This window comes from Papaver somniferum, chromosome 7 (assembly GCF_003573695.1).
Source record: "Papaver somniferum cultivar HN1 chromosome 7, ASM357369v1, whole genome shotgun sequence".
NCBI lineage: Eukaryota > Viridiplantae > Streptophyta > Magnoliopsida > Ranunculales > Papaveraceae > Papaver > Papaver somniferum.
In genome coordinates this window covers 93,754,932-93,771,350 of record NC_039364.1, presented here as the reverse complement: position 1 = coordinate 93,771,350, position 16,419 = coordinate 93,754,932, and the positions used below count along the sequence as shown (strand labels likewise).

The window sequence follows — 16,419 nt, the reverse complement described above, 5'->3', positions numbered from 1 at the left end:
TTGATCCAAAACTTTCTTCAGCTATGGAGGCAGAGTTTAAAGTATTTTTTTCGTAGAAATACCTTTCTACCCATTGGACCATCAAAAAAGTCATTTGTCCTTATAACGTTATTTCTTTTACAATTGGAAATAGGTTTCGTTTTATCCTTACAAGCAAGAATTGTCTCATCACATCACTTTCCTTGTCTAAAACTTGGACTTTTAAAACCAGTAATATGAGAAACAGGTTTGATTACTTCCTTATACATCCAGATAAGAATGTTATGAAGTTTTTCATTCCGCAAACGAAAACGATATCTCCTTTTAAGGTGACCCTTGTTTCCGCAATTTGTCACAACTGAATGGAATGCTATTAACTGTTCTCATATGAGTTGTCTTTGGAGGTTGACTACCCTTGTTCTTTGAAACATCTGTTGCTGAAGGTAATTTTTCACTTTTGCCATCAGTGAGATTTTTCTGCTGGAGATTGCTATTAGAACCAACAATACCAATCATACTACTACTTGAAGCGTTTATTCCTTCATAACCCAAACCTCGTGTATCACGATGTTTTTTGCAAGCTCCCAGCATAGTGGACAATTTTTTTGAGCTAAAGTTAAACTTTTTCATGTTTTTTTCCATCAATTTGACCTTATTGTGAGCAGCAGTTAGGTCATCCTCCAATTGTTTTTCTCGAGAGAGAAAAACAGTTTCTCTTTCATTAAAACAACTTTGTTGAGAGCTACATCTTTCTTCATATTTTGCAAGTTCTACTTTCAACACAAAAAGATTTTGACGAAGATTTTCACATTCAGAATTCTTTGATATTTTTTTTGCTAAGTCCAAATGGTTTATTGCAGCAAAAAAAAAACGTAACTACAAGAACTACAAATGGGGGCACGCCCCCCACCCCCATAAACCAAAGGGGTGAAAAATGAAAACTCAAAAACACATAAGAGTTGAAGAACCCTTAAATCACAACAAAATAATAAATAAAAAAAAAGACAAAATTGTTTATTTTCGTTTTTTTCTTCTTAGGAGTGATCTTCATAACTGTATCTTGAGAATAGGACTCCACCTCTTGAGAATAGAAGACCTATAATTGGTCTTAGGTGATCTCTGTTGGGCCTTGGTACCCAAATTTTTCAGCGCATGAGAGGTCTCCAAATCCCGGCAATTTTCTTGTTGATTCTTACGCCCCAGCCAAAACCTGTTTAGCTTCATGTGCTCTCATTCTGGCCTGGATATCTTCACCTATATCCTGATTTATATCTGACTCCACGTTATAAAATTCTGAATCATCAGAATATTCACCTTGTTCCAAATCTGTTTTGTCTTCCTCAGGCATACTGTCGGCTAGGGCTTTCTTATTTTTTTTCCAATTCATCCAAGGCCAAATTATATTTTGCTTCAGCTTCAGCCAGTTCCAACGCCAACTGTTTATCAACCCCTACAGAGTGAACTATACCTGTATCTCTACTATCAGTTTTAGCATCCAAAATGGAACCCCAATCTTTTGAATTTTTGACTTCAGTTGCCATAGAAACAACCTCTAATTCAGGGTTGCCAACATACTGAACATCAGATTCCTCATCAGTTTACACATTAATATTAACTTTCCCATCCTCCTCTCTAATACCAAGTTCAGCAGTAAGCACTTGAAAAAAATTTGTAAAGCAAATTGGTTCAGACCTGAACAAATCATTCACCAAAGGTGTTGAAACATCACCCACCACACCTGCAACATGCTTTTCCTTGTTAAACTGATCCATAGAAGCTACACTTGCAGCGGCATTCACTGAATTAACAGCACCCTGCCCATTTTTCTTTCTACCTCGCACTTCTTTCCAATCATATTTAGCATGCTTATTTTCACTCCTAAGTGCATCAACAGTACTACGCTCATTTATTTGGGTAGCTTGAACATTCCCAGTCTCCTCAGAATAGTCCCTGCCAATTTACTACCCAAAATCTTACGAGCTGCAAGACAATTTTCAAATTTGTGTCCCATATGCTTGGAGTGGCTACAAAATTTAATGGTTTCCAAATCTTGTATTTTAACATACTGCCAGAATTCTTTTCCATTAGCTTTGATCCTAATTCGTTTTGGAATCAATTTGGAAAAATCAATATCAATAAGAACAGTTGCATAATTACCTACATCATGATCTAAAGTTTTCTGATCAATGGAAATTGGCATACCAAGAACTCTTACAATAGATAATAGAATTTTTTTAGTCCACAGTTCAATGTATAAGCCGGGAAAACTCACCCAAACAGAAGCATGAGATGTACTTTGACGTTCTGGATCAAAACTGTGGAAAAATTGAGAACCCTAAGAGTTTGTTTCTGAACTACCCATGAATCTCCATGCCATACTCTTTCCTTATCTTCAGCATTAGCTAGCTTGATGATGAAAAACCCCTTGTCATTGGAACCAACTTGCACCCATTTCCAAGTTTCCATTGCTCCTCTAAAATTCTCTGAACTTCATTAAGTTATAATCCTCTGAAATTTAGTCTCCCAATAAGACTAAATTGAAACATATCCCGCCCCTCTTGTGTTAAATCAAGAGGTAAATCCAATGTCAGTTCATCACAAAAAATAGTAGCATCAGGAAGAGATGTGAAATCCGAATCTGTTAACATATATGGTTTTTTGCCCTTAACCAAATCAACAAAAGACCCTGCTTTAGCCTCATTAGTTGTAGCATTTGAATCTTAATTCTTCCCATTAGCACTAACAAGAAATAAAGGTTGATTTTTCTGCATCGTGAAAAAAATTGAAAAACCCTAAAAAAATCGCATAGAAATCGCCTAGAGAGAGAGTCGTTCTTTCTCTTTCCTCATGTTTTTCTTTTTCCATTCAGAATTCTTTGAGCGCACATCTTCTCCTCGATCTTTAAGAAGGGATTGTAGGAGATTATATCCAAAATCGTAACCCTTAAAGAGTTTTCTCATTTTCTTGTTTTCTTGACAGAGAGGAGTCGGAAACTCAGTCAAACAAGATGTTGACTTCTTTTTCTTTATGAGATGGTCAAAAAGCTTGATGTATTGCGAGACTTCCTCATCAACATTTTTTCCATCATCTGAAACATCATTTAACTGTTCTTCTAGGAGTGTTTTCTAGTGATAGACAGTTTCAGTCAATGGAGAAGAAGTGAGAGATTCCTCAGGAGAAACACGTCTTTGAACCAAGTCAGAACGTTTCTGAACTGGTGATCCGTTGTTTGAGATAAGACTTCTGCCTATAGAGTCAGATTGCTACAAACACAGACTTACGAGGTCTTAGCGTGTTTGACTGCTCTGATACCAATTGAAAAAGCGAGGGTATAACAACCACACCCACTAATTCGTTCAACAATTTATATGGACTAAATCCAATATAATTCCGAGAGCACTAACTTAAAAGCCATCTAAATCAAGAGATATATCAAAGAGCTTAATCTCAATTTCTCAATACAATCTGCAATCGAACAGATAGAAATCTTTGAGCCCGATCAAAATGAGAAATAGCTTGGACGGTACCAAAGACCAAAGCTCAAGTGTCGATCAATTCGTATCCAACAATCAAGGTCGGATTTACCAATTGATTGAACTATGAACAACCTGTGATATCTCAATTATATAAACAAATATAATGCGGAAAAGAAATAACACAGACACTAGATATTTTGTTAACGAGGAAACCGCAAATGCAGAAAAACCACGGGACCTGTCCAGATTTGAACACCACACTGTATTAATCCGCTACAAACACTAGCCTACTACAAGTTAACTTCAGACTCGAATGTAGTTTATCCCTAACCAAGTCTCACACTGATTAAGGTACAGTCGAGTTCCTTACGCCTATAGAACCATGTCGGATTCTGCGCACTTGATTCCCTTAGCTTATTTCACCCACAACTAAGAGTTGCTACGACCCAAAGTCGAAGACTTATAAACAAATCTGTCTCCCACAGATAAGTCTATTCTAATAGATAAATCTGTCTCCCACAGAAGTACCTACAAAGTTTTTGTTTCGTCTTTTGATAAATCAAGGTGAACAGGAACCAATTGATGATCCTGTCTTATACTCCGGAAGAGAAGCCTAGAATATTAACCACCTCACAACAAATTAACTATATGGTAGTAGAAGAAGTTATTGCAGAATCACAAAGAATGAGAAGAAGAGATGTGTGATTACTTTTTATATCTTACCTATCAGAGATAAATCTCGAGAAAATCTAATAGAAGATAGTACTCAATACGATAGATCAAGATCAAAATACGCAACTACAGAGAAAAATAGTTGGATCTGGCTTCACGAATCCCAAATGAAGTCTTCAAGTCGTTAACCTATAATGGTTATGGAAAAACCTAGGTTAAAGGAGAATCACTCTAGTCGCAACTAGGACACATGAAAGTGTCGGGATTAGGTTTTCTAGTTGCTAGAGTTCTCCCTTATATAGTCTTTCAAATCAAGGTTTGCTTTAATTCCTCTCCATGAAAAGCAATGGAGCCGCCACACTTTCTCTCAATTTCAGGCAAAGAAGGAAATGATGAAAAAAATTACATCTTCTCTGAATTTTAGGTTTGTGTAGGAATTGGAATTGGTATTGGTACCCTGTACATTAGGATAAGGGCCACCGAAGTGATATTTGGCCTATCAGTTCCAGACAACTGACATCCTATTCTTTCTTGCTTAACTATCAGTTTTAGGAAACTAACAGTTCTTTCATCACCTCTTTCTTGCGCAACCTAGCCGACTCCAAGTATAGATCACCTGTGAATTGACCTTTTTGGCCTTTACGCTCCAAATGGACGTTTTCTCATTCTTTTACTCATAATGACTCCATTGCACCTAATATACTCAAAAGAAAAAATAAGATACATAATTTACAAGAAAAGTAGAAAAGAAAGCATAAACAATAGATAAATATCAAGGTGTTTACAACACCTATCATAAAGCTCTTTGATATATTTCTTGATTGAACCTCACTTAGAAGTTGGTGCTCTTTGAATTATATTGGAGGTTAGTGCATGATTGTCGAATGAAATATTGGGTGTGGTTGTTATACCCCCGCGTTTTCAGTGTGCTCTCTAGAAAATTCTCTAGAAAGCACAAATCCTCACGTATCTCAGCATATCTTAAAAACGGGTTCAAGTACCTTTAAAAATAAATCCAGTACACAAAGGAAAAGTAAATATGATCCCTTAGATCTCAGAAAAAATATTTCTAATGTGAACATGAAGGATATGAAACCATGCATGAATAAATCTAAAAGAAAACCGTCTAGTAAGGAACCTTGTTTTCATGAAAAAAGTTTCTCAAAAGATTGTTATCAGTAATCGAGGGAGATAGGATTTTCGTTTTACAAAAGTCCATGCACCAAATTATTAATTGTGTTGCAACTCTCAATTTGTGTGGGAAAAAGAAAGATAACTTCAATTCGAAGAAAGCTTTCTCAGATACTCATAACTACACAGTTACGAACCTTCAGGTAATAATTGATCATAAGATTTCTGATCTCAGAACGCAGATTAACCGAATGAGACGAGACATTAGAAGGACAAGAAAAAGGTTGTATACAGTTAAAAATTCTACTTTTATATCCTTCAGTAATTCATTTGAGAAAAACTGCATTAAAGATACAACATGTACTAATAAGAGATTATACAAAAAAATATTGTTGTTCATGATGCAAATTTGTTGGATGCTTATCATAACATACTTGATTAAGGCATATAGTGTTTCCTTCTGTAACAATCCAAAGGAGGATGCACAACTTGTTCAATAAAGAAAATCGTTTTCATCTTGACACTTAATGTATCTTGTTTCGTGTAAATTTAATCTTGTGCAAAAACATGGTTCTCAATAGTATCATAGAGTTTGTCCTTGATGTAATCACATCAAAAGTCTACCTCTTGTGCTCTAAATCCCCATTTATTGAGCTAAGAGTCTACACGGCTTGTCTTGAAAATAAATTGGGTCGCAAACTCCATGAACTCACGAACCTGTAACTGTGTGGGTCCCATGATCGATCTAAACCCGTGTAAGTAATGAGTTAATCTACTTTGGAAGATTATAGAAAATGATCTCTCTTCCTCCAGTTTTTGTGACCCGAAAACTGTGTAAGATATATATACTTGAGGTACGCCTACCTCTGATTATATACATATGATGGTATAAATCGTGAATTATCATAAGTTATGAATACTTCTGGGATGTCAAACAACACAAAGGAGGATAACAAGAAAATGGAAGAGGGCGCCACCAAAGGAATTATTGAGTTTTACAATAATCCTGTTACTTTTCTCAAGAACATGCAGGGAAAAAATTGGTTCAGATGTCCAGCGATTTGGCTGGAAATCTTATGAGAGACTTTGGAGTTGTTTTCGATCAAATTATCTACATCTAAAAAGGATCTCGAGCTTCTTAAAACAGAGTTGGAAAAGCGACTGATGATCTTGGCTCTCTCAAATCTCATGTCGTTGAGTACATGTGAGTTTTGATTTTTTTTTTTGATTTTTTTTTTGATTTTTTTTTGTCTATGTACTAGGAAACTTCTTGTGAGAATTTATTCTTGTGTTCGAGAAGGATAACTAGGGTTTGGTATAACATATATTGTGAGTACACATGGTATTTCCAATGATTTTCATCATACATGTTGTAGATGGGAAAACGATTTGTTGGATATTAGGGAATGGAGAGACAACCGTGTGGACGGAGGCTCCTCCACCGAGCAAACTGCATATCCTCAAACATATGCACTTCATGGGAGTGCTTTGAGTTAGAGAGATCAATATGTAGGACTCCGGCCTAAACCAAGACAATGGTCGTTCCAGAGTTAATTCGGTCACAAAGAGGGAAGAGGGTTGATCTATAGGAGGGAAGCTGAAAAGTGTGTGAGATCAATGATGATCAAGGATTGTGAATGTGTTTAAGGTTTCTGCAAGTTTTCTGTGAAATATTGAGTTCGAATAAGTTCTGGTTGATTGATTGAATTCTTGAGAGTGATTGCTCGGGTCATAATTCTTCTATTGTTCAAACGTGGATTCAGAGACTTATTTGTATTGCCAGAATAGTAGACACATTGATCTCCAGTAAGTGTAATAGTTGCTCGAGTGAAAAAGTGGGAAAGTGGGAAATCATGGTTTAACCAGTTCCAGGTCGTGCGGAAACTTGGTTGATTGTCCACCCACTACTTTGATAACTCCCTCAACTGCTTGCACAACTTACTCACATTTCTCATTGTGGATGAACACACATGTCGTATGCCGCCAGACCAAAACCCTAATTAATATACCCCATGTGATGTGATTGATGTCTCACGAACGTGGAGTCTGCAAAGCAGACGTGTATTTGATCAGTCAGTCGTTGACTTGATTAGACGATGAGTCTAAGTATTTTTTAGTCGACATTATTGCTAAATGCTCTAGGATTCATGAATTGAACATGTATGATAGGATGTATAGTTCTCGAATGAATTATGTTGATAGTTGAATCAACATAATGAATATTGATATTCTGGGTAAATATTGCTCGTATGATGAATTGTTGAATATTGATAGTTGGATCAATATTCGAGCATCGGAGCAAGTATTGCTCATTCGATAAATTAGTGAATATTGATAGTTGAATCAATATTCGAGCATCTGAGCATGTATTGCTCATTCGATAAATTACTAATATTGATAGTTCAATCAATATTCGAGTATGAGCAAATATCGCTCGTTCGGTGAATTACTGAATATTGATAGTTGAATCAATATTCGAGCATCTGAGAAAGTATTTGCTCATTTGGTGAATTCTTGGTAACATGACCAAATAAAATATTAATTAAAATATTGGTAGCTGGATTGAATATTGTATAATTAATATAGATATTGATTGCTGCATCAACATAAAATTATTAGTGTTTGAACTTGCTCAGAATTATGATTTGAAGAATATTTGTTCGAAACCCAAATTTTGATCAATTGCTGATCAATTAATGATTTACTGAAAGTAAGTCACTGAGTGAAGGAGGGACCGGCTACACGGGATGATAGTCGACCATGTAGCGCCCAAATGCTCGAGTGAGCATGCACCAAAGTCCTTTGTTGACCAGTTGGTGAAAGGATGATCAAATGTTGATCTAATCATTTATTAAAATAGTGCTCGTGTGAGCGTTAGGTGGTAAAACCTAGTTATGGAGAGATGAGGGACCGTCCAAGGGGTCATGGGACCGGCCTTCGCAGGTCGTGGGACCAATTAACGGTCGATTGAAGGAGTACCAAGTTGGTTTGGGAGAGTTTGGAACCAATATGAACAGTTGAGAGATAATTAGGTCAAAATTATGAAAGAGTGTGGGACCGGCTCCTTGCAAGCCTAAGGGCCGACCTTAGTCGGTCAAAGTGGCATGACCGTGTCACCATACTTCCCGTGTTTCACTCCTGAGAGTTTTGGTAATTTTCGGTGCACGTTTGAGCAATATTTTGGATTTTCAGAAGAGTTTGATCTTGACTGAAACTCTCAATTTTGATCGAATGAGCAAGTAAAACTTTGCTCATGCGACCGATATTTTAAGAATATTAAAATAATAATATTTTAATTTTTGACGTGAGAAGCCTAGACGGTCATGTGACCATGTGACTTTTTGGTTTTTTCATGGTTTGAGCAATAGTTGAGAAAATATTGAAAAACTAGGGTTTTCGCTCAAACGATGGAGTTCCATGAGATGAAGGAAATAATAATATGAGAAAATAAGGGATTGTAAGGTGTGGGACCGGCCACGGATAGGGAATGGCCGTCCGGCTAGGTGGCTCGGTCCCGTGAAACCTTTCCTTATTTTTGTTTGATGAAAGTATGGAGAAACTAAGAGTTTCGCTCAAACGAGGGAGTTTGCTCAAATGAAGGAGTCTTCATAAGATGAGGGAAATAATAAATTAAAATAAAATAACGGAAGAGGGAGACCGTGCACGGCGGCACGACCGGCTGGCCGGTGGGCCCGGTCCCACGCCTCTTGTTTATTTTATTTAATATTATTTTCCTTCATAAGTTCCTCGTTCGTCCGTATTTTTTGAATGCACGTTCGTGCGTTCGGGTGCTCGTTCGTGCATTATTTTCTCGGGGTTTACTCGGTGATAGCTCAGACGCCCGATTGTTGAATATTTATTACTAATCCAAGAAATTCAGCTGAGAATCAGTCATAAAATGGAGTAATAAAACTTACTTGGATATTTTTATTAATAATTCATGAAATTCAGCTGAGAATGATTCATGAAACGGAGTAGTAAAATGAGTTAAGTATCTATTACTAATCCACGGGAACCAACTGAGGATCAGCTATGGAACGGAGTAATGAGATATAATAGATTATGTTCTAGGAATTCAGTTGATGAATGACACGCTAGAATTAATCTATTTGCAGAATCGAGATATGAGATAATTGAAGCATCATATTCGTTATGCGGGGTGTATAGTCAGGGAACAACGAGCAGCCTGACGTCCTGAAGGCGTTAAGCTCTCTAACAAACATTATGTCTAGGAACCACCCAATCATTAAGAGATTATATACACGGTCTCTCTACGTAGTCAGGGAACAACGAGCGGCGTGACGTCCTGAAGGCGTTAAGCTCTCTAACTAACATTATGTCTAGGAGCCTCCCAATCATTTTGATTCTATGTAGAGGTGATGATGAAATGTGTGAAGCATCGAACGCTCAGCTGGGAGATCTTTCGAGAAACATATTTGGTAGGCTTGGAAAAATGCCTACAACTATAACTGCAAGTGCACAGTGTCACAATGTAACACAGGGCAAGCACAGGTCGATCCTCAGGGACAAGGTGGGTGTAAGTTGATGCTTCTAATGGTCTTTACTAACTGATTCTATGTGACAAAGTGACAGATAATGATTTTTGTGTTGTGTTGAAACACAACTGAGCTGTTTTGGTATGTGACTGAAATAGTGACAGAAAGTAAAGGTAACAGTGGCAGGGTACTAAGGCTTCAAATCCACCATTTTACCTATGCTAAGGCAATCTCAGTTCAATACTGCTCTTGTCCCTTGTTAGTTATCAGTCAGCTTCTAGGCTTTCTGACTAACTAGATAGCAGTGGAGGTTCTATGCCTGCTGCTCATCAAAGGGTTGGGTTATAAAGGAGGCTAAAGGCACTAAGATAATTCTAAACCTTGTGATAGTTGGGGCTCTCACACTGCAACTACCCGCAGAGAAGCCACTTAGGTGTTTTAACAACCTAAAGGATGTTCTTTGATTAAGACTATCCTAAACATTTCAGCACAACAAGCACAATATCTAGCTTGGATTGAATTAGCAGAAGCATCATGATTTCATCTCCCCCTTAGCAATTAAACTAGAACATGATGAATTGAACAACTGAAATTTAAAATGAACTGATATTGAAAACAAAATTAACAGTTGAGGTCCTGGCTATTCTAGGCCTCTTGGTGGTGCTCTGGCTAGTCCAGGCATAACTTCTACAACAACCCAAGGTCTCAATTTATAGTTGCACACGTCTAACCCTAGAATCCCCAAAATATCAGAATTAGGGTTTCAAAGAAATCAAAATTAAGTCATACCTACTTTCTGAAAACACTCAATAACGTCGACCCATTCTTCTATTGCGTCTTTTGTGTCTTCCCATGCCTTCAATTTGTCCATTGATGCCTACCAACTATTCTCTCCAATTTCACACACAAACGGCTAAGGTTTGGGGCGAGTGAAATTGAAAAGGCTAGTTGAGAGACATAGAGGTGATGATGGACTTAGGGTTGGTGGTAAGTGGAGTTAGTGGTGGTTGTGGTAGTGGCAGAGAGTTGGTGGCGGAGCAGGTGGTGGAAATGGGTTCTGCATCGGGGGTGAGGGAGAAGAGATGGAGAAGAAGGAAACTCGATGGGAATTAGGTTGGGGTGCGTTTGGTTCTATTTTGGGTAGGGTTAGGTATTGTGGTGTTGAGCGGGTGCAGAAAATTTTGATGAACAACGAAGATGAGCGTTGGATTGTCACTTCTGAAATGGATCTAACGACAAGATGGAAGCAGGTCTTGAGCGACCGTTGGATGCCTTATACAACGAAACTGTCGGCTCAAGATGGAGTTAGGTGCTGTAGTGTGAGTCTGACGTATCGAAATCTGATGCACATCGATGAAGCGACCGTTGGATGCATCTGTGAATCCAATCTGACGCTACAGGAGAATGGGCTTTGGGTTTGAGATTTTGCTTGGGAGATAAGTTGGGCTTGGGACAATTCTGAGCCCATTTCTTCTTTAAGAACAATTTCTTCCTTGTTAAGCCCATTGCTAGCCTTTTGGTATTGCGCACAACATTCTTCGCGGCTTCCTTGCGTGATTCCTCTCGGCTTCCACCACTTTTCTGCTCTTTTCGCTCCGCAATTCATCCAAACTTTATTTATTACCTAAAATTGCAAAATTAATTAATAAAAATATTTATTCTTGAAAACAATGAAAATACAGAATATGGGATAAAATGTAGAATTAATGCACAAAAGATGAGTTAAATGCCAAGAAAAATATATAAAAATATGCACTTTTTAGCACTCATCAAATACCCCCAAACCTGAATTTTACTTGTCCTCAAGTAAAACAAAACTAAGGAAATCCTACCTATACCACTGTCGCGGGTCTCTCGAATGCATTTAGCGTATGCACTAAGCCTTTTAAACCACTAAGTGTCCCTAGTGGACGAGTGAAGTCTCGTGAAGGTTTTCTTAGAACGTACCTACAAAGTTCTAGGACAAAATATAAGCTCAGATTCCATCAAATGTGACATGTGCAAGACAGTAGAAGCTCACAGCAAAATGGAGATGTCAATCTAGCTATCTAAGGCACAATCCTAGCACTGATAACAACTAAAGACACGTGACAAGAGTGTAAAGTGTATCTACACATGTTTCTAGAATGACCTGAAGTTATGACTACTAATCACCAAGAGATAGTTTTTAGGCTAAGAACCGAATTCTAAGCCAAGCTAGCTGTCCGGCTTTACGAGAATTGTGAATGTTCACCCAATGAGTTGGTGATATTTCAGTTTACCCGCGTTATACATCGATGGCTGCACCCTCCTTGCTTATTACAAGACTATTTACAACAAAAAGATAACTCTTTACATGACTCTTATTTACATTGATTACTCTCTTTTATTTTTGGAACAAGAGAGAATATTGTCTTTAACATGAAAAAACATGGAATAAATAAATACTAGATTGATTTTTTTATTTATTTATTTTTATTTTTATTTTTATTTTTTTTGATTTTTCTGAATTTTTCTGATTTTTCTGATTTTTTTTATTTTTTTTTTTGAAGAAATAACTTTGATCTTTACAACATAGTGACACTTTTGATACATGAACAAAAAAGAAAAACATAATTACATGACTCTTAGCAAGAGGTGACCCTTATCGAATGCATCCGGTCAAATTCTATGGTTGCTTTTCTTAACGTATCCTCCACTTCTATCCCAGCCAACCAAAGAACAAGCTAGTCAAGTCTCATTCAGTATTCTAAAGTGATTGGCAATCTAACTTCCAATCAAACACCTTGAAGATCGAGGCTATACATGTATTGGTAGATTGTGCGTGTGCAAGTTTCTTATCACATGTGAATTGTGCTAGAATCAGGGTGCCTAAATATCTAGACTAAGAATCCTTATGTTTACATACATGCACAAGAGTCAACATTTCAAGGTAAATGAGCTCCATTTTTATGTTTTTTTTTCAATTTTTCAATTTTTTATTTTGATTTTTTCATTTTTTTTTTTCCAAAAAGAATGAGTTCTATTTTTCGATTATAGCATGTTATCAAAGTATCTACTTTTCACCCCCAAACCTAAACTAAACATTGTCCTCAATGTTTCAAAAGATAAACATGATTATAACACATACCATGAGAACGATGCTAAGTGTAGAAAAAGGAAAGAGATTACCGGATATTGGCGAAAGCAAGTTTTGAACTCCATTATTCAAGGCAAAACCCAACAGTAACTCAACTGAATTCACATTGGGTTAACACAATATATACAAGAAACATATGATTCCACTAAACATTACCTACCGGATTATATACAAACAATTCACTATATACATACAGTCTAAAGAGTTGAGGATCAACCCAAAAGACGAAATGTAGACATTTCAACAGCTTCACACAATAATAATATCATAGGCATGCGAGTGAAGCTGTGAAACAAAATGAGCTACCCCCAAACCTGGATGTTTCAACAGATAAAATTTTGGATACAAAATCTCGCAGTTTTGGGGGTTCATCATGCACAAGGTCTAGCTCGAAATGAACTTTGCTAGGGACGGGCAAACATGCATATCCTAACTGTGGCTCCTCGAAAGTATCGTATTTAGATGCAAAATAGTCCAAGAGGACTTGAGAGGCACACAGTTCCAGGCCTAGATTAGGTATTCTCATGAAAATTGGTTTGAAAATATTGTTACAAACCAAATCTAGGTAGGATGCAAGGCTATCAGATTGTGACTTATGTAGGACGATAGACACATCATTATTAATCACATCAACATCTCCTAAGTCTTCTACAAGTGTCACAACATGCTCACCATGCTCACACAAATCATAATCATCAACATCATCAGAAGAATTATTCTCATGCATCGGCAAATCAGTGGAAACATCACAACGTGACCCAGGTAGAGAATCAGACACAACAATTATATTTTCATGCATATTAGTGTCAACAGAAGATTCTATATTACCTAAGTCATCTTCATAGGACAGATGCACATGCTCAAAATCAGTATCAACATCACATGTATATGGAATACTAGAAGAAACATCATTCATGAAGGTCGAGGCAGAGAAGCCTAATGTATTTGAACCCAAAGGTTCCATAACATTTTCAGTATAGACATGTTCTTCTAACATAACATCATAATCATCATCATCATCATGATAGGGATTTTGCAATCTAGGATAATTTTCAATCCTAAGGTCGGAGCTATCACAAGAATAAGACTCTAACTCATGGGGGTGACTCATACCATGTGGCGTTGTCCCTGTTTCCCTAACAGATTCCCATTGATGGGTTTTCTCTGCAATTTCAGCTAAAAATTTCCATGCATCATCCACAGATTTATCAATAAATTTACCATTACACATAGACTCAACCATGGTTCGAGATTTAAAGTCTAGTCCCTCATAGAGGATGACGACAAGTCTCCACTTCTCAAATCCATGGTGCGGACATTCGCTCAACAAATCATTAAAACGTTCAAAATAGTGAAAAACAGTTTCCTCATCCAATTGGACAAAACAATTGATACTTTGACGAATAGCGATGGTCCTATGATGTGGAAAGAATTTTTTGAAAAATAGATCTGTGAGTTGGTCCCAAGTGTTGATTGATTGTGGTCTCAAACCGTAAAACCATGTTTTGGCCCTTTCCTTTAGAGAAAATGTAAACAAACGCAATTTCAGAGAGTCTTCGGACATATGATCAGGTTGCATAGTCCGACAAATTTGTTCAAACTCTCTTACATGAGTATAGGGATTCTCAGAATCGAACCCTCGAAATATAGGAAGTATTTGTATCATGCTTGCATTTATTTTAAAAGGGTTATTGGTTTGAGGTAAGACAATACATGATAATGGAATTTTTATTGTGGGATACATGTATTCATGGAGAGCACGAGGTTGGCCCATATTGAAAAGACACAAAGCCCACTATTTGGTTTTTTATGGGAAAATTTTGGTTTTAAAGAGGTAGAAAAATTTGGTTTTTAATTGGGAGCAAAAATTTTGGTTTTAGTGGGAGCAAGCCCACATTGGTGGGGAAATTGCTTTGCCAAGGGAAGGTGAACTAAGCCCACAATGTGTATGCAAACTGAAGCCCAATGTAGCTTTTGAAATAGCCCAACTGTTGCTTGTTTGGTCTGAGGCCCAGTTGGGCTTTCAAAAGTTCAGTTTTTCTAATTTAAAACTACAGGCCCAAATCAATCTAACACCACAAGCCCACAAGAAATTAAACAAACAAGCCCACAAGAAATTAATTACAAACCCAACAGAAAAATGGAAAAAATTATTACAAGCCCACAAATTAAAAATGGAAGCCCACAGGTTGGGTTCTCTTAATGGGTTTAGGCTTACTTGCTTAAGCACAGCCCAGCTGCTCAGTTTGGTTGCAAAAGCCCAGTTGGGCTTTGGATCATCCTAAGCTTTTGTCTTTGTTCAGGCCCAGTTGGGCTTGGCTCAACTTGTTAAGCTTGGCAGCAACTTCAGCAGGCCCAGTTGGGCTTGTGATTTTCTCCTCAGCAGCACAGTAGCACCAGCAACAGCAGGGCTACACAGCACTCAGCAGCAGCAACATGCAGCAGCACAGCAGCAGTCTTGGCAGCAGCAGAGGCTGGCAGCAGCAACAGGAGCACAGCAGCAATAGCAGCAGCAACACAGGTACCTGGTGACTCAAAGAAGAGAATGAGTTCTCAAAAATTTGGAATTGAGACAGTTTCAAACAATATTGATACCAGTAAGCAACTAAGAGTAATTTACTGCATGGCAATGAGTTATTTGGACTGACAAAGGGGTTGACACAATATGCAGTTATGGATAAAGTGCAAAAGAGAAGTGACCTAGCAAAACAAGACACACAACAAAATACTTACAACTACTAGAACAGAAAAAGGGAAATGATGGATATGAACTTCAGTTACACTACAATTAAAAAAACAGGACAAGATGTATGAATTGATGCAGCTTAAAAAGTATGTCTAAGATGCAGCTACTATAAGATACAACTACAGGATGGCAGTCAAGACAGTAAGAGAACAATGGCTTCACAACTTTTAACACTACTAAGAAAACAATGTGTTATAGGACATTGGCTTCACTAAAATCTACAGCATGAGATGCAAGATGAAAGAAAACACAAGAAAAATTAACAGATATGCTAAAGATACTCACAGGACTTATGATGCAGGTGACTTAAACTAAATGTGAGATAAAACAATGATGCAATTGACTGAAGAGCTAAAACTACAACTAAAAGTACAGCTAACACATATATACAAGTATTATGCAAATGATGCAGAACTACACAGTTGCAATAGTATGCTACAAAATAAATTAAACTATGAAAACTATGTGATATGGCAGGTGATACTAATATGCAAATGGCAGAAGTTACACTAAGTCACAAAGTGCAGAAACTAAAAATCAAAAATTACAGCTAAAGATACAAAAGTAAGTTACACTAAGTTACACTAGCAATGACTGAAAAGAAAAAACTAAACAAAATATGTACAGGGTAAAGTAAAGAAAAAGAAAACAATAATGGCACCGCTACCGAGTCCCTGGCAACGGCGCCAAAAACTTGGTAGGCTTGGAAAGATGCCTACAACTATAACTGCAAGTGCACAGTGTCACAATGTAACACAGGGCAAGCACAGGTCGATCCTCAGGGACAAGGTGGGTGTAAGT

General features: G+C 37.3%; 1 protein-coding gene across 1 annotated transcript; it reads right to left on the bottom strand.

Annotated features, from left to right (window-relative positions):
• Positions 1 to 813: 813 nt before the first annotated feature.
• LOC113297887 lies at positions 814 to 2,901 on the bottom strand. The gene is made up of 2 exons (XM_026546458.1): positions 2,252 to 2,901; positions 814 to 1,929 (listed from the first exon to the last, which is right to left on the bottom strand). The coding sequence occupies exons 1-2, from the start codon at positions 2,443 to 2,445 to the stop codon at positions 1,578 to 1,580; spliced, it is 546 nt and encodes a 181-aa protein (XP_026402243.1). The 5' UTR covers positions 2,446 to 2,901; the 3' UTR covers positions 814 to 1,577.
• Positions 2,902 to 16,419: the final 13,518 nt, after the last annotated feature.

Excerpts from the sequence above, each read along its gene's own strand:
- LOC113297887 (XM_026546458.1), bottom strand. The coding sequence starts at position 2,445 with ATGGAAACTTGGAAATGGGTGCAAGTTGGTTCCAATGACAAGGGGTTT. Across the intron at positions 1,930-2,251 it reads CATCTCATGCTTCTGTTTGG|GGACTATTCTGAGGAGACTG; the intron begins GTGAGTTTTCCC and ends GTAAATTGGCAG.